General features: G+C 37.2%; 1 protein-coding gene across 4 annotated transcripts in view; it reads left to right on the top strand.

The window, feature by feature from the left end:
- Window positions 1-26,736, top strand: part of DENND4C (DENN domain containing 4C) — an 84,615-nt gene that overhangs the window by 43,746 nt on the left and 14,133 nt on the right. For 3 of the 4 annotated variants that reach the window (XM_087741681.1, XM_087741680.1, XM_087741679.1), the window contains 20 exons: window positions 96-241; window positions 1,417-1,452; window positions 1,621-1,751; window positions 2,612-2,744; window positions 3,225-3,431; window positions 4,116-4,244; window positions 5,013-5,157; window positions 5,489-5,635; window positions 7,917-8,042; window positions 8,844-8,984; window positions 10,269-11,416; window positions 13,030-13,210; window positions 14,893-15,002; window positions 17,734-17,909; window positions 18,954-19,136; window positions 20,696-20,885; window positions 21,830-22,075; window positions 23,427-23,544; window positions 25,192-25,345; window positions 26,457-26,521. In XM_087741681.1, coding sequence (XP_087597807.1) covers window positions 96-241; window positions 1,417-1,452; window positions 1,621-1,751; window positions 2,612-2,744; window positions 3,225-3,431; window positions 4,116-4,244; window positions 5,013-5,157; window positions 5,489-5,635; window positions 7,917-8,042; window positions 8,844-8,984; window positions 10,269-11,416; window positions 13,030-13,210; window positions 14,893-15,002; window positions 17,734-17,909; window positions 18,954-19,136; window positions 20,696-20,885; window positions 21,830-22,075; window positions 23,427-23,544; window positions 25,192-25,345; window positions 26,457-26,521 — 3,912 coding nt within the window. The remainder of the gene's footprint in view (window positions 1-95; window positions 242-1,416; window positions 1,453-1,620; window positions 1,752-2,611; window positions 2,745-3,224; window positions 3,432-4,115; window positions 4,245-5,012; window positions 5,158-5,488; window positions 5,636-7,916; window positions 8,043-8,843; window positions 8,985-10,268; window positions 11,417-13,029; window positions 13,211-14,892; window positions 15,003-17,733; window positions 17,910-18,953; window positions 19,137-20,695; window positions 20,886-21,829; window positions 22,076-23,426; window positions 23,545-25,191; window positions 25,346-26,456; window positions 26,522-26,736) is intronic. The other variant, XM_087741682.1, reaches the window with a different exon arrangement.

Raw genomic sequence — 26,736 nt, 5'->3', positions numbered from 1 at the left:
CAATACTTTATGTATTAGCACTTTGACGCTTTATATGTTCATTTCTTATGGAACTTGTAACTGGTATTTAGTTGTGTGTTCCTTTTTATAACCAGGATTTTTAAAAAGCAGAGACCGTGCCTATACAAAGTTCTACACACATCTCACCAAAACGCAGATATTCAGCCGCTTTATTGAAGAGTGCAGTTTTGTGAGTGACAAGGATACTGGCTTGGCATTTTTTGATGACTGCATAGAAAAGGTGAAAAACATGTAGCAATACTATTAAATTATATGCTTCTGTTCATTGTCGTGGTTTTTAGTTGTAAAGGTAGATACCCTCTGCAGCAACTGTTTTGAGGGACTGGAGTTCTTAGTGGTTAGTGCTGAGTCATTTTCTTCCTTCGTCTTCTTGCATGGTCATAATTTTCTTTTTTGATGCAGGAAACTTTCATTAAAGCCCTGTAGGATGCCAAGCTATAAGATAATGTGAGAAATACCAGTACCTGACACTTTAGCACAATGCCGTCAGTGTCTTCCCTTTAAATGTTAATCACCCTCCCTCTGATGTGGAATTATCTACCAATGGTCATCTGCATTGTTGCTCTTTTTCACACAATTTAAACTTAAAACACAAAAACATGCCTAGTGCTCCACTTGTGGTCAAAACTGATTTATGTAGATAAGATCACCTTTCGTTGCCTGTATTTTATATGAGAAAGATTGCTGTAACCCATTCTTGTTTTTTGAAACAAAGTGTCTTCAGCATGGTTCTGGTCTAGATGGGTTATTGAGTTCATAGCTTCATCTGTAACATGCCAAGTTCACAATATAAAAATTAAGAGCTAGAGAATTATATATGTATTTTTAGAGGTGTTTATATATGATTCTTTCTGGACAGAACCTTCATTTTCCTACCAAGTTCTTACAGAATGAGTCTTTGATTCAATATTGATTCTGATGAAATTAACACTTGTAAACAGACCACCAAATAAGTGTTTAAAAGTTTCTTTGCCTTTATTTTTCTTTCTGCTGAGTATGGGGTATGCATCTAGAGTATACTTTGTTTGATATTGTTAATAATTTGATATTACGGCAGGTTGTTAATGTGTTGCATACTTAAATTGTCATATTGAAAATATCTGCAAAACAGCAGTTACTTTCAATTAAACTAAATGAAAGCACTTTCCTTTGATAGATTTAGGATTTTGTATTTAGTAGATGATGTCAACAGATTGAAAGCATGCCGATTACTGCATTTTCTTACTTTCAGCAAAAGAAGTATTTGAAAAAAAGATTAATTGCTTCTACAGTAATAGCAAAATTAAGTGTTTCTTATGTAATATTTCAGTAAATGACACAGCTTTAATAGAAGTATTCAGGATTTTTTTTCAGTTGAGAAGAAACTCTAATTTTTTTTTTTTTCTTTTTTCCCAGCTATTTCCAGATAAAGGAACAGAAAAAGGAGAGAAGGTACTTTGTCCTTCAGAATGTTTAGGGATATCTGTTTTATTTTTTTCTATATAATCAAATACAGTGTATATTAAATATATTTTTACATATACTAACATAATTTATGTTAAAAATGACATTTTATCCCAAAGCCAAACTCTGTACTTAGAGTACAAACTCTGTTTTCAGGTTGATGTAGATTCTGTTGAAGATACACGGTTGATTGAGCTTGATGAGTCACAAAAAAGTGAACACACAGTGTTTATAATGCCACCAGAACCTCCCACTGATGATGGACAGGATCGAGTGCCAAAATACAGGTACAAGTTAAACAGCCACATGTGGTGAAACTAGAATGCATATGATGTTAAGCAGGGCACATGTTCCATCTTGGTGCAAGACTTGCCTTAACATAATGTTCAGCTATAAAAATATATGAACTGCCCGGATTCTGGTAAGTTTCTGAAGCTCTAGAAGTCAGTGTTTTCTGTGTGCGTATGTTTGAGGGCATGTAGATTTTGGTTTTAATTTTTCAGTAACTTCTTGCCAACTTTATAGTAATACTTCTCTACATGTATTCGGTGTCTTTCTTCCTGTTTGAGCCATTTATGTGTATTTTGTAGCAACTGCAGTGCACTTTGTTTCACAGTGGGAACGTACCCACAGGGGGTGGGTAATGGATCTGCCCAGTACTATTTATCTGCAGCTGATGAATCAAAAAAACAAAACATCCACTCCACTTTTCAGACTTCTTTCATTCAGTGTTTTTCAGCCCCGTGTAGGAAATGTGGAGTTTCAGACACTATGATTTTTTTCTTCCTGTCTCTCTTGGAGGTCATGAAGGTTCTCTTGCCAACTGTTGTCCTTGTTAATCGTCATCTGTGCTTCCCTGACCTTCGTGATATGGATGGCAGTCTGGTTCTTGTTCCCATTGTCTATGGAGATTTAATGTCCAAGGCATGTTCTTGTGATATCTTTGTGAATAAGACTAAAGAGGATCTTGCTATCTTCTTTCCTTCCCTCCCCCCCCCCCCCCCCCCAGCCAGTTCTTTATTCTGTTTGTCAGCTCTTTGCATGCAAGTTGGCTTTGTATGGCTTTCTTGCTATCAGCACGTATGTGAAAAACTTTTCTTTTATTTTCTGTTTTTAGTTATTTATTTATTTTAAATCATTTATATAGCTATAAAAACTTCCCACGACTGGATTTCAAGCTCTTTGACAGGCCACAGGAACTCAAGCTCTCCTTCAGCAGACACCCAGCTGGAAGCAGCATTTCAAATAGTCCAGCACTTATGGCAAAGAGGACAAAACAGGTCAGATGAATCTTACTGTAATCACTGTGTGAACACTGGAAGATATGAAGTTTTTTGGTAAAATTGCCACTACGTATTTTTACTATGAGTTAATGTTGTTAGAGGTTAGGTCTTCTGTAACTATTGAGAATCAACACTTGTGAAAGAAAGAAACAGAAGGTAACAAATAAACAAATTAACATCTGAGATTACAGTATATTGTAAAACCCACTTTTGAGCTTTAGACTGTAATATAAAACAAAAGGAAATAAAAATTAATGCTTGAATGGGGAAGAAAAAAAAAGAGGATTAATTCTGATACTAGTTTTTGCTTCCAGAGAGCCTTAGTAAGAGAGTGGTAAGAAGGGAGTTGCAGTTGACTGTTTGTCCTTTTGTATTAAATGCTTACTTTTAAGAAGCCAGTATCTGAGTTAGTGATGGCTTCTAGATTCAGGATGTTACATCTTTTGTCTGCTTTTTTGTTTTGTTTCACCCTTACAGGAGATAAAAACAGCCCATAAGTTAGCCAAGAAATATTACGTAAGCCCCCCACAGTGGGCTAAGTGTCTCTTCAGTCATAGTTACAGCCTATGGTTTATTTGTCTGCCAGCCTACATCAGAGTTGCACATCCCAAGGTCAAAGCACTGCAGCAGGCATACGATGTCCTAATTAAAATGAGGAAAACTGATGTGGAACCACTAGATGAGGCAAGTGTGAACTAAAAACTGTTACCATAAACATGGAATAGAAGACAAGGTGCAAATATAGTGTGTTTCACAGCCACCACCAGGTTAAGCATACTTTCAGTTTGACCTGTTTTAAAGCCACCTTGAAATGATCTCAAAGAAGTCTGCTCAGCTAGGGCAACCGGAAATTAATTTCCTTTTTCATCACCAGCGTAGTGTCAGCTGGGTCAAGTACTCCAACTTAGTGTTGCTAGTCTTCTCCCAGACTTCTTCAAGAAGGGAGTTCTTGAATATCCCTGTTTTTTAAATGCACTTTGAATTAATGATTTGCACCCTTCCTGTACTGAAGGGATAATGGTTTTGTGTGCAGCATACCATTCTTTCAGTAGTATTCACAGGCATGCAGCAGCAAGTTATCCTGCTTTTTGCGTGGGTGTTTCCTTCCCTCCTTTATTTCGCAAACAGAAGAACCAAGTGGAAAAAAATTCAGCATTCTCAAAAATGTGACTGGTGATGTTATTTCAGCTCGTGTGGTTTCCTGTTTAATTTTTGCTCCCTCTTCTGGCTGTTGAGTGTTATGTACTGAGTAGCTGCTCTCACGTGGCTCTCCCTTTTACATGTGTAGAAGTTGGAAATTAGGGAAGAGCTTAAGCAGTTTCAAAATCCTTGTCATCAGTCCATTTCTGCATTTCTGTATCTTGTCAGGTCTGCTACAGAGTTGTAATGCAGCTCTGTGGACTGTGGGGTCAACCTGTTCAAGCCGTGAGAGTCCTCTTTGAAATGAAAAATGCTGGAATACAGCCAAATGCCATTACCTATGGTTATTACAATAAGGTAAGAGGAGTCTTGATGAGGGATGCTGGACCAATGTCTCTCTTGCTGTTGTCACTCCCCTTGTTCCTGTAGCATGTTTGAAGATTGTTTTTTACAGCTCTTCACTTGGATTTGCTGATTCTGTTGGGCAAGCAATCGTTTTGGACATGTTTACGGTTCACTGGATCTACACTGTGTGGTTTTACACTGTTAAGTTTACATTCCTGTGCTGTTTGGCTAACCAAAACTTCTGTTGAAATATATATTTATAGTGTTTCCATTTGCAAGTTTTGGAACCTGTCTAGTGCTTCCATGTCAAAACCATCTGTTCCTAGTTGTATCCTTTAAGGTAGCAGGATCCAAGATGAATGAAGGCTGGAATTAGGCTAGTTGAAGTAGCATTCCCCTCTTTTCCTTGCTTCCAATTTCCTGTAATAAGCTGATGAAACTTCTTAGTAAAATAAACTATGAAAAGTAATAGGAAAAGAGGTGCTACTATGGTCTTTTGTTGCTACTGAAGTATATAAATAAGAGCAAAACCCACTTTATTTGCTTAAAGAAATCTTGATCCATTTTTCATTGTTACTCAGCTATTGTATCCAGAGCTGTGGGATAAAAGGGAACAGCTCATAAAAGGGAACAGCTCATAAAAACTCAGATATTTGTTCTTCTTCACATGGTTGACAGAAAATGCCTTTTTCAAGTATGGAAAGAAAAGTTTCTCACTATACTGTGTTTCTTAGTGTAACTTTCTTACTGTTTTTGTTATCGTAATGTCTCTTTCTGTAGGCGGTTTTAGAGTCTCCTTGGCCTAGCAGTAACCGCAGTGGCATATTCCTGTGGACAAAGGTACGAAATGTAGTTCGTGGCACAGCACAATTTAGGCAGTGCTTAAAGAAATCAACGCAGAGCCCACGAGTACCTGTGACATCAGGTAATAAGTTAGTTGAAATGGGTTTATTTCTGCTGAACAAGAGCATGACATGCTTTCTGAGGGATTGCAGCTAACTTTGTGGCTTTTACAAGTGGAAAACTTTTCCTTAAGTGTATGAAAATTGATAATTGCTAACTTGATGCTTGAAACAGTCTTAGCATGTCTTCTGCACACTGAAGAATAATTGTCTGAATTCTGTTGCTAGAATTTCATATTCTTATTTTATATGTGCAAGCAAAAGTATTTGGTGTTGTCTGAAGAGGTTAGATTTGTTTAAAAACCTGAAAAGTTAAATCCTCTCTCACTAACCAGCTCTCGTTCATGTCTTTAGCTCTGCGGAGTACCACGGGTGGAAGTGATGGGGACATGGTGAGCCATGGTAGCGTGGATAGTTCTAATGATGCTAACAGTGGGGAGCACACTCTCTTCGTCAGTGACTTAGTCAGGCTTGATTCCATTGATAATCACTCTAGCACAGGTACTAGATTCTGCTGGGTTTCACTACTAACAGTCCCCCAAAAGGCTAAATTTTCTAGTCTCCTGTTGATTTCCCCTCCACAACCACCATCTTCCCCTCTTGAGGCTGTAGAGAGTGAAGCATGGAGTTAAACTATGAAAAGAAAAAGAAATACACTGTTGTTGAATATTACTCCTTTACCACAGATCATGCTGCTTCTTTAGTTCAGAGTGAACCGTAGCAGAAGTACCATTATGTTAAAATAAATGTGTTGCTGTGGTCTCATGAACCTTGCTTTTTGTGCTAATCTTCAGAAAAGGTATGAAGCCTCTGACATGAGTCCGTTCAATTTTTGCATATTGTTATTTATTCATAGAAATTATAGTCTGTGTGAGTAAAACCTTTCTCTGCATTAAAGGAAAGGAGGGAAAGTTGCTGAGGTGATTAGAAGCTAACTTTAAAATGTTGCTCCTTGATGGTAATCCAGAAGGGCCTAATTAGCATTCCTGGAATTAGTATGTCATGTTTGGTTATAGTAAACTATGCTTTTAAAGGCCATATTCAGGCTTCTTAATAGTTGTTGCTAAACTTGGAAATAAATACAGAAATTATCAGAACCTTGTCATACAGTCTTTGAGAGACTCTGGGAATGAAAAAACAGGTGATAAGCTGGAGAAAAACTCTGCCTTAAACATGGTGTGCACTCTTCTAGACAAACTGGAGTAAAAAGAGTGTACGGGAAGTTAATCACTTGAGATGACAAGATAAAATTAATGGTTGTTCATATCTCCTTTAGTACTGATTACATCCTACCTGTGCACAGTCTCAACTAAACTTCCTTTCTTTGTGTACTTCAAAACTTAATGTACAAATGGTTCTTGCTCACTCTTTATGTTTTTAATATCTTGAGCCCTTCTGTAAAGAGAACTTTGAGTCTGATTCCTGTGCTTCATCTGATATGCCTGCCTAGATTACTGAACTTCCCTTCTCTCTGCTCTCTGTTGCTCTGCTTTTTGCTCTTTGCTGTCTCTCGGGTGCCGCATTTGTCCTTGGCTATCACGGTGTGGGGTGCAGACTTATATGGTGTGAAGCCTTGGATGCACGTGTGCATTATTTCTACCCTTGAATGTTACTTCTGCAGGTAATTCACCCATTTATTGATAGGGTGTTTTCTGTGCAAAGCAGGGATGGTAACATTATTGAAATGATGATAGAGAGAAAATAAAGACCAAAGAATGTCAGAACTTACTTTTTTCTATAAAAGGTTTTTAATATAGTAGCCAAACGTAATGACTGATGACTGCTCAAACTTTTAAATTTAAGTCTTTTTTACATATTTGCACTTTGTTGGTAAAATAAATAGCAGTAATATGTATTGTAGATAAATTATGTCTGTCACTCAAGTTTTATGGAACTTCCTAATACCTTTCACACTCGGTAACTTACTTACACTTTGATCTTTTTAAATACTGTCATGTATTCTAACAGGTACTCTAAGGCATATAAATAATCTTGTTTAACATGTTGCTGTGGGTTATGTCCCATATAATATTTTTCTAGTTTTGCATATGCAGCAGCACTTCAGATAAAAATAACAAAGAAAAGAGTGTCTTTCTGGATTGTTTCCTATGGCAGACTTTTTGGACTACTGTAAACTTTTTTTCCCCCCTTTTTTTTTTTCCTTCCTTTCTTCTTTTTGTTACTCTTTTTTTTAATTCGTGTTTTTAAGAATGAGTTACAGCTGTCAAGTTTAACTGGTATCGTGGAGGAACAGACTTTTAAAAAATGTTTAGACTTTTACTTTTTTTCTATTACATTTTATACTTTGCACTACAGCACAAAGATGTAAGACAGTTTACGGTACAGTTCTTTTCAGGGATGTATTCATTGTTAGAAGCTTGCTCAGTTGCTGTTGTGCTTGTCTAAATTTCTTTTGTAGATGCATTTGAGAATTTAGCCTGCCCACCAACGAAATATTTCATGCTAATGAGAAGGGAAAGGAATGAAAGGAAATATAGTGTGTTAAAAGTAGTTGGTCACGATAGTGTTCCTGGAGGAATAACTTGTATTCCGTATAATAATTAGAAAAATAAATTTGGATTTTATAGCCTCATTATCTCTGCTGTCACCATCACCAAATAGATCTGTGCACAGATTAGGCATTTTGGTGATCTTACTATGAACTTTTCTGGTGAAACAAAATGTGAAACAAATTAATTTCAGTTCTTTTATTTTCTTATTGAAAAACAAATTCAGGAAAAAAACCCAAATCTGAGGCATGTGTTTGTATTCCTTTAAATAGGTGGTCAGTCAGACCAGGGGTACGGATCCAAGGATGAACTTTTAAGAGATGATGGGAATAGTCTTCATGCAACTGAAACACAAGTAGACAAAGATATTTCTTCTAAAGTGGAAGACCTAATAGGAGGTTAAGTATGCATGTTTACATTGATGAAACCTTTTTGTAATAAATCTGCTTCATGTGTTAGACTACTACAAATACTTAATGTATTGCATTCATAATGTTGCCAAGGCCAAAATATGACTGCATGAAATCTGGTGGACTACTTCTGTGCCCTAGATAATACCAGTGGAATACGTATAGGTAGAAATAGCCTATTATTAGACTAATTTAATATAGATGGAAAAATTGGACAAATGCTGGGGCACGCTGTTTTGTATTCCATTCCTCTCATTTGTGTATTGAAAACTTGAGTATTTTTTTAGCTGTACCAGTTGACCTAATAAAAGGCACTACTTTTTCCTACAGACCCTTCCCAGCTGTAGAAAATATGGTCATCTTGTGTCTTGTATCCAGATTTTGTCCTTAGTTTTTCTGTATTTTGTCTTTTCCATTACTGAATCTGTTTCATATCTGTGTTACGAGATCTGTAATGTGAATTAGGGCTTCTAAAGGTGTCATTAGATAAACAGCCCTGCATGAAAATCTGAGAACTGCTGTTCCTGCTGTACTTTCGTTAGTTGAAAAATACCAATGGAAGAAATTGGCATATACTTTAACCTTGTGAACAGCTAAGCACTCTCTGCATAATACTGTGTACTGTCATCTGTCTGGGTATTATTTTCAGGAAATGCTCAGTACCTAGTAGGACTGATCCTTTAGGTTGTAATTACATAAGGGAGCAGTGTTTGAGTTTGTATTTTCCATAACAGTGCAAATGAAATTATTTAGTTAAATTAACTAAAGTTCACATTATCTTTCTTGTAGAGGTTTGTACTGAGAAATCTGATGAAAAGCAACAGCTGAATATGGAAACTCATAGTCCAACAGACCCACCTGCTTGGGGTAACAGTATTGTGAAAGTTCCATCTGGCATTTTTGATAGCAGTGGAAGGAAAAGCAGTGGTGGTGAGTCACTGGGTGAAACAGAGCTTGCTGAAGTCCTAATCTTGTTGTGGTATAGTGTCTTGCAATCTTTTTCATGCTATGAAAAGAAAAAAAATTTCTATTCGAGGTGCAGATATCTCGCACAACATCTGCATTCCACCATTATCCTTTGGAGGTGACTTAAAAGGAACCTGTGGATTCTAAGGTTGAAAATCACTGTTGAATAGATTGAAATCAAGATTTTTTCCCTGTCCCGCACTGAGAGTGCTTCAGTAACGTACTGAACCACCAAGAGAAGTAGGGTCTCTACTCTTGATTTTGTCACCTAAACCTCACTGACCTTGGACAAGTCTCTTTATGACTGTGGCTTACATTGCCAATGTATAACCTGGGAACAATGCATGCTGTCTTCGTGCCATACAAAATTTATTTACATATATGGAGCTTTATGATGAGGAAGACTTACAGATATATAAAAGCCACATCTTGGGGCTCATTTTTCTTCTGCCTTTGTGCCTGTCCTTGACTAAGGCAACATAGTCAGCGTAGCTTGATAACAAAGAATTGAGTCTCAGGCAAGAAGTTGCCCAGTGCCTTTCTGGCAATTATGAGAGCTGATTACTAGTCAAGAAGCAGCATCAATGTGAGACTCAAACATCCTCCAGCAGTGGATATGGTACATCAGGTCCTCTGTTGGGAGCCTAATATAGTAGAATTCCCATACTTATGGAGGTTTTTGCCTAGCTAATACAGCTTTCTAGGCAGTAAGTATTCCCAATTCCCCTGAGGAAATGGGAATATTTATAAGATTAGTTTGTCTTCCACATGCTAAATTTAAGTAGCTTCTTCTAAATATGGCTGTGTCATAAATGAAGTAATGCTCTGTGTTGTGCGGACACACACAATAGTTTGGGGTTTTTTTCAGAATCAGAATGAACTATGGAGTTTGATGTATAGACCTGTGAATATAGCTCTGGAAAAAAATAGAGCAATCTTTACCTATAATCGTACTTTCCTTTAGTTCGTTGATGTAGTACCTACTCTCTGCTGGGTGTTGGCACAGGGAAGGGAGGTAGAAGCCATAAAAGGCTTTGACTTCAAGGAGTCAAAGAGTGGATGACTTTTGATCTGCAGGATGCCTTTGCAGCCATTAAAATAACTTGATAATACTCGTGTAACTTCTTAATGGATAACTTGAGATTGTGGTGCTCCCAGTCTTCTCACTATAAGGAGATCTCGCATCATTTCAGGAAATGAACATTTTTGGTGGGTACGGATACCATATTAATGCCTTTTCTCTTTTAGAAACTGGTTCTAGCCCACTGTTCATAACTCAGGATTCAGTTGAAGATGTAGTCTTTGGTGATGTTTCTCCTAAGAAAACAAGTGAAAAAGGACAGAAGAGGCAGAAACTGTTTTCAGAGAGAAGCTGCAGTTTCAGCAGTGAAAGCAGAGCAGGAATGCTGCTGAAAAAAGGCAGCTTGGACTTGCATTCTAAAGAAATAGCAATAATGATGGGAGCAGATGCCAAGATCCTAACAGCAGCTTTATCTGGGGCCAAAACTTCACCTTGTCATGTGAATAAATCCCACAGCTTTGACAGTGTCGTTGACCAGCAGGTTTCTGGCGTAAGTGGCATGTGGAGTTGTGTGACTGAAAGTGACTGGGAATTGGAGCACAGGTCTTCACCAGTGCTGGAAGAACCTGGGGAAGGGAAAGAGCATCTTGAGAATGGAAGAGATGAAAACATGACCACAGTGGAAGACATGAACCTTGAACAGTCAACTGAGTCCAAAAACCAGAAAACAGAATCCAAAGATGCCACTACTAAAAGGAATAGCTTTTATGGAGTGGTTAAGCCTATTGAAAGGGAAGATGTTGAAGTAGGCTTGGACCCTTTGTCTTTGCTGGCTACTGATGGCATGCCACCAAGGCATCCAGAACCTGAGGAAAAGTTGGTATCACCAGTTGCAGCACGTAATTTAGCAGATGAAATAGAGAGCTATATGAATCTGAAGAACCCATTGGGTAGCAAGTTTCCCAGCATGGAACTGCACAAGCCAGACAGGGAAGCCGAAGCCTCTGGTACATTTGGTCACTCACAAGAAAGGAGGTCAAGCCTGCCTTTGGATTCCGTCCTGCCACCCCCCAAGTCTTACGAAAACCAGAGAAGTCCTTCTGTCTCTAGATCCAAAACATTCACTGGACGACCAAAGCAACAAACCCATCCACGAGTTCAAAAGGAGCGGTCTTCATCTTTGACAGGACTGGGTCGTTCTTCTCCACATGGCTCGTTAGGATCTGTTGTAACAACTTTATCCAGTCTGAAGTTAGACAACATACTGTCTGGACCAAAAATGGATGTTCTGAAATCAGGCATGAAGCAGGCTGCCAATGTGGCGAGTAAGATGTGGGGAGTTGTAACTTCAGCATATAGTTACTCAGATGATGAGGCAAGTGTTTTTCAATATGAAAAATTTGGGGAGACGAAGTTAGAGGGGTAACTTCTGTGTCCAAAAGATTGCTTTACAAGATGGTGTTTTTTATTAAGTATTCACTTTTATTAGCTCATAAAAATTGTATTTTATGTATGGTGGAGTTTTCCTCTGTCATTAAAAAAACACTTTTCAGACAAAAGCAAATTAAACAGTCTTGATGCAGTAAACTTAAACTTTGACTTTTTGTTCTCAACATTCCCCCCCTATTTATTTATTCATCTATTTATATGTAAAGAAACTGCACCAAGAAACCCTGGTAAGAACAAAATTATGTCATCTTAAATGATGTCATACTGCCTGTCTTATTTTGAAAAACTAAGAAAAGGTTATGAAAACAAATCACCAACCTAAGAAGTCAGGTTGGTGAGGATTAAAGTTGAAAGTCATAAAGGGCAGCCTAAGATCTAGTAAATTCACTCATCAGGAATTTGGAAGCTAAATGTTATGGTTCTTGCGTAAGCACACTTGATTGACAGTCTTTTTCAGAGTAAAACATTTCGGAGTGTAATGACATAAATGAAAAAGGAGATGGAGGGATGAATATTGTAACTTCCTCCTTTCCATATATGTCTTGTTATTGTGCCTCCAAATGTAGTTTTCTGTCTTAGAAAGGCCTCTGCTTGATCCAGTTAATCCCTTGATCTGGTGTTCGGCTTTAAGGCTCTTTCGTCTCCCTTCTTCAAGCTGTTAAGATAGCTTTTTGTTTCCTTTTTCAAATTCTCCCTTCTTTCCCCAACCTCCATAAAAGGTGGGGAAGGGGGAGATAGGTGTTTGGCTTTATTTCTCCGTGAAACAAATTTAACTGATGTTACTAATAGGGTCCTTTCTATTAAACAAACAAAAAAAATTTTTTCTTAATTTTTTTTAACCAGATTTTGCCTGTGACAATGAATACTCACTGGTTTGCTTTTTCCTGAATTTTTTTCCTGTGACCTAGGTTTTCCTGTGTCCCTTTCTGTTATACTGAGCTATTCTGTAGAATTTTGTTTAATGGCACATCATAACCCCCTTAATGTGACTTATTTTAATTTGCTTCAGGATCTTTTGATTCTCTCCCTTTTTTATTTCTGCAGCTTCCCTTTTTTAATATGCTAATTATTATACTTTGTTGCATGCTGTGTCTTAGTGACTAGTGTGTTATTGCTGCATCATTTCAGCCGGTATGTTTCATTCCTGTCTTCGACTCTGAAAATATGACTTTAACTCAGACCTTTTTCTGATAATTCTTCATTTTGTGTAATGTCTGCCAAATCACAATTTCTGCATCATTTTTCCTGTTTCTCCTGTAATGAAGAAGTTTATATCCCTGTTGCTTTGTCACTCAGTTTGCTCCTCAGCTAAGTATTTTCACTGCTAAAGCTTTTCATTTTTCTAATATCCTTCTGGTTTGTCCAATATCTGCTCTTTTTGGGGTTGCGTAGATTTATCTTGCATCTAATAAATTTTTTACATCAGGATTTCATCTTAATCTTCTAGTTTACTTATTTATTTATTAGGATAAAGATGGAAGTCAAATAATGGATCTGGAAGTACTCAAAAATGCTTTTTTTCTTATTCGTCTTTTAAAGGAAGAAAACAATCGACCAGACTTTAACTTCCCTGCTGGCTTTGAAGATAATATTTTAGGAGATAATCTGTCATCAAGAACTGGAGTCCCAGGGCTGATTACGAATGAGCTTGCCCAAAGCACTACTAGTCTTGGCAGTAGCAGTAGCAGTGGAGATGCAGGAAGACAGCATTACAGTGCAGGTGAGATTTGTTTGTTTGTTTGTTTGTTTGTTTCCCTCTCATAACTTGTTTATAATACAACAGCCAGGGAAAACTCTTATGTGTGAAATCATTCATAACAGTGGAAGCTATGGTAATCTGAAATTATTTCAAGTCCTTAAGACAAGTACAAACAAATTTGTACTTCCAATCTATGTTCTTCTCTTGCGTTAGCAAATAGCAAATGCTTCTCTCTTTGAGTGTATAAAAAGTTGATAGAAAATACAGGGATTTAACTGTAAAAATATTTCCTCTGTGTATGTGATAGGATGATTCCTAATTAGTTATAGCCAGGAACACCTGCTCATTCATGTGTAAAGTCATAATACCCTGAAAGTTCTTGAAATATCAATACAGAAAAGCAGAGCGGTGTTCAAGAGCCCCAAATAGTTGCATAACTAACAGAGGCAGATCTTTTGAGGGGGGCAAAAAACCCCACAAACTGAAAACAAACAAACCAACCAACAAAACCAACCCCGCAGCCCCAAGCCCACAAAAAAACAAAGCAACACATACAAAAAAAATGCATCAGCTTTACTGTGGAATAGGACGTATTGGATGCGTAGTTGAATTACAGTTATGAAGGTAATTGATAAATATATGCCTATTGCTAAATTGTCCTTCACCACCACCACCACCACCACCCCAGTTCTAAAACTGGAGGAAGTAAATCTAATCATTTTCATTTCAGATTTGATTCAATTAGATTTGATTCTTATTTTGAGAAGACGATGTGTTGCTGAACCAGCTGGGTCTTTGGTTTCTCTCTCTTTGCAATACTTCAATGATGCAAATATCGTAAAGCCGTCTGCATCAAGAGAAGAACTATCTTGCAGACTGGACATAAGCTGGCCGTGTCTAGCAGAATCTTGATGAGATATCCTCTAGTTCCAGTTAGTTAGGAGGGTTATAAGAACTAATTATAAAGAGTGGCAGCCATCAACAGAATATGTAAAATTTGTTCACAAACATAAACTTTATCTGAAGAAGCAGAGAAGCCTTCTTTATGATGAGGGGACTCTGCTAGTGATTTTTTGAATAGGAAAGTTTGACTGGGCTTGTCAGAGGAATTAATGCTGACAGTTTTGCTTCCTAAAACTGATTCCAACCATTTCCTTCTGGTAAATATATCCCAACTTCTTTTTCCCTTTTCCTGGGCAAAGCTCATAACCCTAAAATACAGCCTTACCGAAAGAAGATTATTTGTTTTACTGCAATGTTAGCCAGGGAAAACTTAAGCACAGTAATGGCATATTTGGTATTATGTGTCTTGCCTGGTACTGTCCTTCTGTTTGCTATTTACATATGGATGTATCATTCAAGAAATCTTTAACAATTTTTTCGAGTATATATATTGAGCAATCTTACGGCTCTTTGCCATTCTTTATTCTTTCTTTGTATTTTCAGATTTTATTCACTAATGCTTTTTTCCTTTTACCAGTCTGTGATACATTGTGTTAAACAAAAATAACTTTGAAATGTTAATCACAAAAATGATATTTATCTATATTGTAATTATAATACCACTGAAGTTAGAGCTACATATATCTTTGGAGATATTCTGGTACAATTTTCTATCTTGGTCAAAGAGAAATTATTTTCTTTGGGAATGGATTAATTTCGCTTTCCTTGAATACAAGACCCAAATTACTCTTTCTGTACAGGTGAAGTTTCATTCCCAAGAAGTATGAAAGTTCTAGATTCTGAGAAGTCAGAGCACAGCTCTTCACATAATACTAGTTTATCCAGCATTTTCCAGAACTATGCAATGGAGGTAAGATTAATAAACTCACAGATGAAAGATCTTATTATTCATTATTACTGTATGCATTAATTACCTGTTTAGTTGGATTGTGGATGGATTTTTCAAAACAATTTTTTTCCATGTTTCTACTGCAAAAATGCTTGATACTTTTAGCCCAGGGTGTGACAGTAGTTTTAAAAAAGAAAAGTATGTTAAATGCTTTTATGTATCTCTCATATATAGAGAGAAGAGACAATTGAGGAAAGGGTCAAAAGTTGAAGTGAGACAGAAATTAGTGAGGAAACAAGATTTTTTTTTTTTTTTCCTTTCAAGCTTTGTTTTTTTCCCCCCCTTTATGAAAATTGTGTTGTTATTAAATAATTGTGGTGGGTTGACCACAGCCAGCAGCTAAGCTCTCACCCAGGCACTTGCTTACTCCCCCCTCATCAGGATGGGGTAACAAATCAGAAGGGCAGAAGCAAGGAAAAAAAGCTTGAAGGTCAAAATGTAGACATTTTAATGAGTGAATTGGGGGGAAAAAAAAAAGCAGGAGGCGGGGACAACAAAAAACAAGTGATAAAAAGGCAATCAGTCAGCACACACACACAGACACACACACAGACACACACACACAGGGTTGGGGACAGAATGAGAAAGAAAAGGCCACGATGGTGTGTAAGGCACTGTTCAGCAATAGCTAAAACATTGGTGTGTTATCAACACGGAGTTGGTCACCAGTCTAAAACATAGCACTATAAAGATTGCTATGAAGAAAATTAACTCTATCGCAGCCAAACCCAGCACAATGATTTAGCGTGCCTTTCTGTTTCAGTTACAGATGCCTCTCTGTATCAGTTGTAGATGCTTTCAGACTTCAGATACGTAGGCAATGGTCACTGTGTTTGCCTTGGTTGCTTTTCTTTCAGCTGTAGTGATATTTTGCTAGGTCCCATGTAATTTTCTTTTATGTTTGATCTTCTGGAGATCTAGGTTTGTCAAACTTCTGCACTGCATTATATAAGGGGCATAGGATAGAAAGAAAAATGTTGCCATTGGGCAAATATCTAAAATATATTAGATCCAAAATATATTATATGCTGTGTTTGGTGGTGGGTTTTTGTTTTTTTTTCCTGTGAGAGTGAAACAATGAAGTCAGAGGAAGCCTAAAAAATAAGGATTATAGACCATTCTTCAGTTAGTACAGGATTATTTTTTACCATCTTTTCTCTAGTCTTCAATCTACTTTAGTGATGAGACTTTTATTAGGTAAAAACCAACTTTCTGTTTTTTCCACTTGTATTGGGTTTGTGTGGCAAGGTTTTGGTAGCAGAGAGACTACAGGGGTGCCTTCTGTGAGAAGACACCAGAAGCTTCCCCCGTGTCTGACAGAGCCACTTCCAGCTGGCTTCAAGATGGACCTGCCACTGGCCAAAGCTGAGCCATTCAGCAATGGTGGTAGTGCCTCTGTGATAACGTATTTAAGAGGAGGGGAAAAAACTTGCTGTGCAACAGCGACTGGAGAAGAGGAGTGAGAATATATGAGAGAAACAGCCCTGCAGACACCAAGGTCAGTGAAGAACGAGGGGAGGAGGTGCTCCAGGAGCCGGAGCAGAGATTCCCCTGCAGCCCCTGGTAAAGACCATGGTGAAGCAGATTGTTCCCCTGCAGCCCATGGAGGTCCATAGTGGAGGAGATGGATGCTTCTGAAGGAAGCTGTGACCCCATGAAGAGGAGCCCTTGCTGGAGAAGGTTTGCTGGCAGGACTTTTGACCCTGTGGGGGACCCATGCTGGAGCAGTCTGTTCCTGAAGGACTGCACCCATGGAAAGGACACGTGGAAAGGACACATGCTGGAGCAGTTCATGAAGAACTGCAGCCCGTGGAAAGGACCCACATTCGAGAAGTTCATGGAGGACTGTCTCCTGTGGATGGGACCCCACACTGAAGCAGGGGAAGAGAGTGAGGAGGAAGGAGTTGGCACAGACAATGTGTGATGAACTGACCACAACCCCCATTCCGCGTGCCCCTGTGCCACTTGGGGGGAGGAGGTAGAGAAGTTGAGAGTGAAGTTGAGCCCAGAAAGAAGGCAAGGCTGGGCAGAAGGTGTTTTAAGATCTAGTTTTTATTTCTCATTACCCTACTCTGACTTTTGATTGGCAATAAATTGATTTCCCCTAGCTGAGTCTGTTCTGCCTGTGGCAGTAATTGCTGAGTGATCTACCTGTCCTTATCTTGACCCACAAGCCTTTTGTCATATTTTTCTCCCCCTGTCCAGTTGAGGAGGTGGAGTGATAGAGCGGCTTGGTGGGCACCTGGCATCCAGCAAAGGTCAACCCACCACACCACTATAAAGGTTTCTTTTGTGTTTGGTTGGTTTGGTTTGTTTTTTTTCCCTTTTTTGGAGAAGTAGACATGCATTTACTTATACAATTCAGAACAATTCATATAAGCTGGGGGCTTCATAGGAGCAAGCAATTGCAAATGCTAGGTTAGTAGCATTTCAGGATAGTGCTTCTTCCAGGTCTCAAAATACCTAACAAAAATAAATTATTAGTATTTGCATTTCATAGGTAAAAGTTACGTGGACAAGATAACTCTGAGTATGGTGAGTAAGTAGTGATGAACTCATGCCTCCCAGCTGGCATTCTGATACCTGTTAAACTCCTGTGCCTACAAACTCCTGTTAAACTCCTAAGCCTATAAAGCCAATTATAAAAGAACCCTGAAACAAGACTGATAATACTCATTCTTTGCTGTTCTAGGTATTGATGTCAAGCTGCTCTCAATGTAGAGCTTGTGGTGCTTTGGTTTATGATGAAGAAATTATGGCTGGATGGACAGCAGATGATTCAAACTTGAACACTACCTGTCCTTTCTGTAAAAGTACCTTCCTGCCTTTACTTAACGTTGAATTTAAAGACCTACGTGGCTCTGCAAGGTTAGTGGGTTTTATAGATACTCTCTTTCTGCCTTTGCACTTGTCTGTGGTTATGTTCTTTCACAAAAGGATCCTAGTTATATATCCCAGTATTTTTGTCTAGATTTTCACAAGAATGTCACTGCGTGTTCAACGGTCACGATTGTACTGAAGGAAATTATAAGTCATGTAAACTGTTGAGTTTCATTGTAAAACAGCCAAAAAGCAAAGAACTGGTTGCCTTTTTACCGCTTTTTCTTTTCATATTTTCTTTGTAAGCATAACTGTACAGAAGGTATAAATCTGTTTTCATTTTGTTTAGCTATTAAAACAAAGCTAATGGATCATGAACTTTTTAAAAGCATATGAAACAGTTTTTAAATCTGTCAACAAAGAAATTCTCCCAAATTAAATTTATTAACAGCTTTTAGTTACAGATGCTCCAGCTTATTGTTTCTCCAGTAGTTTGCCAGTTTAAGCTTCTCCGCTTACTATTTTTACCTCTTTTAATTGCATTGTGAAGGCTGGAATTTATTTTAAGGTAATTTAAAATGGATTCTCACTGTAGTGGTTATTGCTGTGAATCAGAGCTTCCATTATTGTTCTCTAATGCTGAAACTGAACATCTGTAGAGTGCGTACTTAAAAATCCTTAGCAAAGCAAGACACGTGCCTGTTATCTTGTGCCTATAATGGTGTATGGTCTTCTAGTCCGTAATGTCACATTACAATAACAACCATTTTCAGTGATGTGTCAGCTATTGATATATTGTCGCTGATTGGGAACCATGACAAACTAAGGTCACTTGTAATCACTTATGTCCAGCATAGGATTTCTTATTTTGCAATCAAATCTCTGTATGTGTTTGTTTACTCTGCCTATATAAGTTACAGTGGAGAGAGTAGGATGAAGTTTGTGTCCTGTTGTCAAAGTTTTTAATGTTGTGTTTCCTTATTTTTGATACTTTTTGAAAGTAAATGTAGCAAATAATGACTTTTTAAATGACTTTATGCTTACATCTTAACCTTTGTATTTCTCTCCCCTCCCATTCATGTTGTAACTTAGCTTTTTCCTGAAGCAAAGTACCTCAGGAGATAGTTTACAGAGTGGTACCCTTCCGTCAACCATGGATCCCCTGGAGCAGAAACTGTTGTCCAGTCCAGCTGTTGCTGACTTGATCAGTTTTTCAGATCACCCACAGTCCAGCCACACCATAGCTGAAGAAACTGGCTCTGCAGCTGAGCAGAGGTAGGTAAAACGGTTGTTCGTTCTGTGAGAAATGTATCAACACTACCAGTATTTCTCCACTACTTCTAAAGTGAAGGTTGGCTTATGTACTAATTAGGGTGGAGAAGTACAACTAATTTGTCTGTTTCCTCTCATTCTTTTTGCATGTTTTAAGCATGCTTTTATCAAATGGAAGTAAGCTGGTTCCACTAAATGAGTGGGTTTTAGAGATACAACTATAGAAATAAATCTTCAGGTCCATCTGCTATTGAGTAATAGGTAAAACTTCTACTCAGTATTGTTGAAACACTCAGCTTTTAAAGACACACAGAAATTTAAGCATTACTTCTCATTTCCTTGTGTTTAGAATTTAACAAGAAGGACACTGCATTATGGGGAAAAATAAGTCCATTTGCTGGAACACTCTTTTTTTTTTTTTTTGAGAGAAAGCTCTCGGGGCACTCAACACTTCTACTGAGCATGCATTCTAGATAATAATACTGATGTAAAACTGAAACTCAGAAAAACAATACCACTTTTGAAACAGTTTGAGGAAACAAGCATGAAGGAGAGGGTATCATTTTGGAAGAGGGAAGAACTGAAATAGCACTGCTAAGAATTGTGATCTTTTTGCTGGGATTTGTTGACATTTTATTGTAATAGGAGGTTTTTTTAATCATTATTCAGTTTGGAATTCTTGAATATCAATGCCTGTGAGCTAATGAGCTAATGCCTGTGTCAGACTATTAAAATTTAAATCAATGTAGTTAGTCTTGATACTCTAAAAATGAAAGGTGGTATTGCTTACGTTAATCTCCTAAATTTGATGTTATATATTTTTAACTAAAGTCAAACTTCAGAGTGAAGGTCACCTCTAAATTAATCTCTTGCCTCTCTTGGCAGATTATTTGGAATCAGGCACTTCCTGTTTCACTTGATGTTTTTTCTTCTATATTGGAGTTGAATTGTTTTTATCCATTGTTTCCGTTGTAAGGGGCACAAAATGAATATTCCCAGATCTGCAAGTGGCTTGATTGCATGCATTAAATTTGACAAGCCTGTAATAGGAGTTTGCTTAAATTATCTTGTTGGATGAGTTTGACACTTACAATTTTATTTTTTCAGTTATATTAGCATGCAACTTATAAATTGTTTTCTATACTATTTTTGCTCTGCTTATGACATTTACAGAAAGTACACGTAAAGGGAAGAGGAAGTAAAAATTAGCATAGTCAGAATAAGATACTCTCTGTGTGTTGAAAAAAAGGTACATTGCTGTTTTTCTAAGCAAGGTAAAGCTGTACCAGAGCAACGGTACCTATACAGAACTGCAATGCTTTCAGATTCATGTCTTTAGGTTAGACCTAGCTGCTTTTCTGAAGGGATGCATATACTGTTCTGAGAGGCATTTTGCTTTGTTTTCCCTAAACTGTGGAGGTAACTGGGCAAATATGATTCGTTATTAATAGAGAAACTTGATTTGGGATACTGACTTGGCAGCCTTTCTGTGCTTCCTTCCTGTTGCCACAGGAATGCTGAATAGTTTCATATTAGCATATTCTCTTCTAAAATCCAAACAGTGATGTGGCAGAAGAACAGAGTACAGATCCCGTAACCATGAAGACATCTACCAATAATCCACCAAAAAGGGGAGTGTCCTTGACTCGGAGCCACAGTGTTGGAGGTCCACTGCAAAACATTGATCTTTCCCAGAGACCATCCCATGGGATTTCAACAGTTAGCCTTCCAAATAGTCTGCAAGAAGTTGTGGTAAGTCTAGAAGGTGCATGTTCAATTAACAGCAAAATATTGAATGCAGTGAACTTAATGAATAATGTTCCACTGCTAGCATTCTTGTCCATTTGGAGAACGGGAATGGCCAACCATATTTTCGTGTTCTTATGACAAAAAAAAAAATCTTGGTTCAGTTAATCTAAACTTGCTCTTTCAGTACATTGTACAAACGGTGCTGCTTGTTTTGAAATGTTCTCTCTAGCAGAATGAAGCTAGTCTTTGTCTTTCTAAAACTGGAAGTTTATTTTAAAAATAATCCAGCTTCTACAGCAGACGAAACACAATGGAGCAAACAACACACTGTTGCAAGAGTGTAAGTTTGTTCCTTTTCCATGCATTTACTCACACTCCTCCTCTATATTCTGTTAGGCTTACCTGTTGAGTAGATGGGAGAAGGTAAGAGGCAGCATTGAGACTATTACATTATTCTTGCATGTGAAACAAAGTGTTTCTCCTCTCTCCTGGTGCTTTTTATTGGCAAGAAACTGTCTTGACATGTGAACATATGATTCAATTCCACAGCTAACGTAATTACTGACATTTTTCTGCAATCTCCATCACCACTGGCTTAGTACCAGCTTAGATAGCTTGAAACTGCACAATCAATAACAAGTTATAACAAATTAGCATTTTCTCTTTTTTACATAATAGAGAGAGCTTAGGTGATTGTTCTTTAAAGTTAAGAAACACTTAAAGTTAATAAACAGTCAAAACTGCTGATGCTGTTAAATTTATTGTCTGTTCAGTACTTCCAGAGGCTTCTTCCAAATATCAAAAGTAACTCTGCAATGGGGGATTTTCAGGGCGAGTAATCCTGAAGAGTATTTCTGGAAGAAAAATCTTTGATTTTGTGGGGAAAAAAAAAAAAAAAGAACCAAAACCAAACAATTTTTCTTTTGTGTGTGTTGTTTTGGTTTTAGGATCCTTTAATAAAAAGACCTAACCCTCTCCCTGTATCTGTACCCTACTTGAGCCCTTTGGTACTGCGTAAGGAGCTTGAATCACTGTTGGAAAACGAGGGAGAACAAGTAATTCATACATCCAAATTCATCAATCAACACCCCATAATTTTCTGGAACCTGGTTTGGTATTTCCGACGGTTGGATCTACCTAGCAACTTACCTGGACTCATTCTAACATCTGAACACTGTAATGATGGAGTGCAGGTAAGTGGCTTCCTCATAGTAGAACTGCAGATACTAGAGTAAGCTAAATTTGAGAGTTTGGTTCAAGAAAAGTGGGTAAGTAATTGTAGTAGCTTGGATCTAGATTCCTGTTTTTATAATACAAGTAGAAAGGTTTGTTTTCCGCAAGGAATCTTGAAGGAAGATGAGTGAAAAAGCATTCAAATTCTAGTCAAGCTGTTCTCTTTTAAAAAGCCAGAGAGTAATGTTCATTAAAGAGAAGGCTGATGTACAGAAGGAAGCAAGACGTGTCCGCGGAGAACGCACAAATTGCAATACACTGTAATCCATTTGGTGTGGGTTACATACCTCAGTATATAAACTTTTTAAGTTATTGGTCAATATTTTTTGTTCTTTTCCACTAATAGTTTTTGCTATTCAGACTAAGTTCATAACTGTATGAATAGAACAACAGAATGTAGAATGGGTGCTATCTTTTGAGTATTTTGCTTTTCCTGTTTTAAGGAGCAGATGTTTTTCTGAAACCTATATGATTTGTGTATGTAAGTAACAAATGCAATAGGTATTTGTATATGATGCACGCAAAAAAGTAGTATTTTCGTATCTACTTGTATGCACTTTAGTTTTAAAATTCTCTCCCTTAATTTTCCCCCCCCAAAAAAAACACCTAGAACCAAGAACAATTTTCCAAGAAATGCAGCTGAAGACCAATACTAATGAAATCTAAAGCATACTGGAAAAATACAATGCATAAGCAGGGAAAACCACAAGATGGGAAATAATATCTTATAATCAGTACTTCAGATTGACACACTAGTGGTAAATTTTTCTTGCCCACTAATTCTTACTGTATTAGTGATTCCAGAACCACTTAATTTTATAAAATAATTATGGAACTATTATTTTGAGTGCCATGTATTTTTAATGGAAATAAATGGTTCATATTTGTATGCAAATGCAGATTCTTTCTGCTTGTTGGGAAGACCAACACATAGACATGCGTACCAAATCTTAATCAGGTCAGAAAATACCAAGGTATGGCATGATAAGTAGTACAAATCAAGTAATGTGTTTGGTGCACAAAAAGTATTTTTGGATACACACTCATAAATATTTTCTTCAGATGTCTGTAGAAACCTGAATGGTCTTCATACATGAGGCTAACCTAGAAAAGGCAATTAAATGTTGCAGTACTTGTGACTGCTCTGGTTGAGTACAGTTTCCTTGAGAAGACATCAGCTGTTCCTGTTTGTTGGATTCAAGATAAACAAAGTAAACATTTATTTGTTTGCAAAATGAGCAAAATAGCATTTTTTTAAATAAGACTGTACTGATGTTTTAAAAACTTTTTCCCTTTCCTCATGTTTTTTAGCTTCCTTTGACATCTCTTGCTCAAGATAGCAAGCTAGTATACATCCATCTTCTGTGGGACAATATCAACCTCCACCAAGAGCCAGGGGAGCCCCTGTATATGTCTTGGAGAAATCTCAGTAAGTGAAATAAATGCTACAGAAAGCAGAGGCTATGGAAAGAAACAGTTGTTTTGTAGCGTCTGAAGTGTACACAGCCCATCAAGTTGGAAAGCTTTTTTAGTGTGTGAAACATCTGCAGTCCCTTAGGTACTTAACCTAGTCTCGGTGTCAAATTATTAGTAAAAATATCTTATTGATCTGTGTGAAGAGGTATGTTATCTGTTCTTTATATGTCATACACTTATAAACAGGGTGGGAGGATTTGCTCTAGATGTGGTGCTAAATAAGCGTCACCTGATGTGAATGTTTCACTGCATTATCTGGTTATATCTATGCAGGCATGAAAAAGAAGATGGTATTATGAAAATGTATCTTGTGTTTCTATAAATGAATGAAAGGTCACAAGTCCCATTAATATGTACATTTGGCAGCCTACTTGACTGTCAAAAAGTAAGATCCAAGAAAGCCTTTGTCTGCCATAACTCCATTTGGAAGGAAGAAAACTAGGCAGACTGGATATAAGAACTTTGGGATTTCATTACTTTTGATCAGCAAAAAACCCTTTGTTGACCTAAACTTCTCAATCTGTGTTTTAGTTTTTAGCATAGTTTTTAAAAGTTATGTGGCATGCTAATTCTGGTTCTAAGGAATTAAAAAGAGTTTGTTAAGAAGCATCCTAAAAATAAACAGACTGATCAGAAAATTACAGTCAACGGCACATAATAACATGTGGTGTTTCCCTCAGCTTCTACAAAAGCATATTGATTTGGGCATAATACATGAATAGCATCCCCAAAGCATTCAGACATGAAGATGCATAAATATATGTATTTATGTAAATAAAGGAGCAAAAGGCCTGTTTTAAATGTGGAAGAAAAGTAGTAATATTGTAGATAGAAGGTATTTGGAAAACAGGAAATTACATTTGTACACTATCATATATGTCAATTTTACAAAAACTTTAGGTTGGTGTGATTATGATTACTAGCCTTGGTCTACGTTTCATTTACACGCCATGTACTTGCTGCCTAATCTGTAGCCTTATTTTTTGGTCAGTAAATGAACTTACTATTCCCTCATGAGTCACTGTTTTCCAAAGAATAGTAGTTCAGTGTTATTCTGGAAGTGGCAATGTAAGCAACAAATCATGATGGTAAATGTCTTGATAATTTTCTTTCCTGTTTGATGCAACTGTGCATTATCTATTTCAATACATAGCCCAAAGTTATCAATGAATTGTAGGTGGCTTTCAAGAAGGGCTTTGCTAAAAAAGGTTTCTTTGATAAGAAATGTGACAGTGTTTTGTTTTATTTCTTTTCCTTTATGTAAAAATAACCTTCTTGGAGTGAACTTAGTTTTTGAAACTTAAGTGCAGCAATAAATCTGAGCTAACAAACCATCACAGGCAGCATCTGATGCTGGATACTCTTCGGTCTCTTGTATTTCTCTGTCATGTGGGAGCTCTTGCACATGGATACTTGATGCATCCTGTCACTTTCATGGTGGCGTAAAGACTATAAGCAGACAAAGCCTTTCCATTGTAACAAATTTCTGTAGATTAAGTAGAGGTTCTGTATATATCTCACTTTCTGAAATACCTTCTGCTTATTAAAGTGAAAAAAAAATCTTTACTGTTTTAATAATCTATACTGTTGCATTTCCCAGATTCTTCTGAAAAGAGACCCTCCACGGTGGCACAAGATCAGCAGGCAACAAACACTTTGTTGGAGAACATCAAACTAAGTATTCAACACAATGACGTTATTAAACCAATCAATCTCCTTCTACAGAAAGTTAAGCCAGATGTGAAACGACAGAGGTAAAGGGGTAATCTCTTCTTACTTTCTCCCCACTGAAAGTTAAACAAGATCAGACTGTGTATACTTCATAATGATAATTCCATAAGGACCTCTCAGGAGTATTCAGTTTCATTTGTGCACTCCAAACACTGTGTATATTTGTTTATGCCCATGTTTACAAACAGATGCATTCTGTAGCCAGATGCATAATTCATCCAAATCAAATAGATAAATATAATTCTTTAATCAAAATGGGGATTTTACAAATGAATAAGAAAAACACAGATACTGACTATACAGATTTTGGTGTTGCTCCAGATCTAGCAATTGATAAATACAAGTGTGCAGCATCCTGTTGCAGTGTCTGGAATATTCTCCAAACTATCTAGTTATACCTATTGAAATTCAACCAACCTGGAGTACTGACGAAGAAAAGTGGATACAGCATGATCCACAAACAAAGGGAGGCATGTAAATAGCACTTGTACGGTACATTTTGCTATCTGCACTACAATTCAGAGAGGGCTTCGTACAAAAGCACAGCCTCTGAAGTAAATTACAGCAGATACAAGATGTGTTTGAAGTCTATCATATTAAGTCATCTTTGCTTCTGTGGTTTGTAGTTACTAAAAAGAAACAAGAACTAATCTGCCTCGAGAAGAATCTTTGAGTTCCACAAGGAAAAAAACTAGTACGTAATTGTTTAGTGATGTCCAGTTCTGAGATAGATTGTGACATTCTGAAACAAAAAACAAAGTATGGTTGATCTGAAATAAGCCCACTCCCTGTACTTCACCCTCAGGCAGGAATGAGTTGTTAAATAAGTGGTGCTTAATTTTATATTTCTTGTTTTTCTGGAGTTTTTATAGCACGTTTGGCAGAGGGATTTTTCATAGAAAATGTAACTGCTGGCATTTGGCAATAATATAACTTCATGCATTAAGGAAAAATATTCAGGCATGAGAAAACCTTAAGCTAGTAATCATGTAGCTTGGTCACTTTCTTCACAAGCAGGATTTAACAGAACAGTTTCAGAAACTACATAGTGGAAGATTAGTGTCTTCAACATTGACATTTTAAACTTAGGATAGTTGGTGCTGTGATTGACTTGCCCTTCAAAATATTCCCTAGGAGTTTTTACAGAGAAATTCTTTTCCTGTCTCTGGTGTCTCTTGGGAGAGAGAACATTGACATTGGTAAGTAAAAAATTCTGTGAAATGCATAGTGCCTGTGTATGAAATACATGAATACTTCATATGAAAACTAGTGTATAAAATCAGCTTTTCATCCATGAGTTTCTAAGGAACTTTTCAATTGCTGTATTTTAGTGAAAAGTGCTGTACTGTCACTCTTCAAGTAGGTGTTGCTTTTATGAAAATGTAATTCAGATGGGGCTATTAATTTTGACTTT

This window comes from Nipponia nippon, unplaced genomic scaffold (genome assembly GCF_047370975.1).
Source record: "Nipponia nippon isolate SJK-2023a ecotype South Korea unplaced genomic scaffold, ASM4737097v1 scaffold_8, whole genome shotgun sequence".
In the NCBI taxonomy this organism is placed as follows: Eukaryota; Metazoa; Chordata; class Aves; order Pelecaniformes; family Threskiornithidae; genus Nipponia; species Nipponia nippon.
Note: the sequence above shows the minus strand (reverse complement) of the source record. Positions and strands in the feature narration are given on the sequence as shown.